Source organism: Antrostomus carolinensis, unplaced genomic scaffold (assembly GCF_000700745.2).
Source record: "Antrostomus carolinensis isolate BGI_N321 unplaced genomic scaffold, ASM70074v2 scaffold19631, whole genome shotgun sequence".
Classification (NCBI taxonomy): domain Eukaryota; kingdom Metazoa; phylum Chordata; class Aves; order Caprimulgiformes; family Caprimulgidae; genus Antrostomus; species Antrostomus carolinensis.
Window position 1 is genome coordinate 9,773 of NW_010295135.1, and position 490 is coordinate 10,262.

Genomic DNA, 490 nt, shown 5'->3' on the forward strand with positions numbered 1-490 from the left:
TTCCCCCCACTGCACAGGAAATGCAGCCTGTGTCACGAGTGAAGCCGGCAGCACCAGGGCAGGATCAGTGCCCAGGAGAGGCTCCACAGCAGCACTCCCAGCTCTCACACTCTGGGAGAGAGGAAAAAAATCTCAACGTACCGGCCGTATGTTTGCAAAGCTTTGGGCCGGGCATCGTGGGATGGCACCAAGCAGGAACCGCCGGGCCACGGAGATCAGCTCCACGGGATCCCCCTGGAGAACACGGAGAGGAGACACAGTCCCATCAAGGCCAAGCACAGCATCACTGTCAGCTCTCAGTCCCTGCCTCCAAAAGAGATGGGAACCCTGACACTGTACCCAGGGGCTGCTCCCAGGATGCGCAGATCACTCAGCAATGGTTATAAACTGGGTGAGAACAGACTGAGATGAGATGTGAGGAAGCAATTCTTTGGTGTGAGGGTGGTGAGACACTGTCCCAGGTTGGCCAGAGAAGCTGTGGCTGGGCCTC

General features: G+C 58.0%; 1 protein-coding gene across 1 annotated transcript in view; it reads right to left on the bottom strand.

The window, feature by feature from the left end:
- FANCA (FA complementation group A) overlaps positions 1-490 on the bottom strand; it is a gene marked incomplete at its 5' end in the record, with an annotated part of 29,740 nt that overhangs the window by 792 nt on the left and 28,458 nt on the right. Inside the window, 1 exon segment of the mRNA XM_010177887.1 lies at positions 142-234. Coding sequence (XP_010176189.1) covers positions 142-234 — 93 coding nt within the window.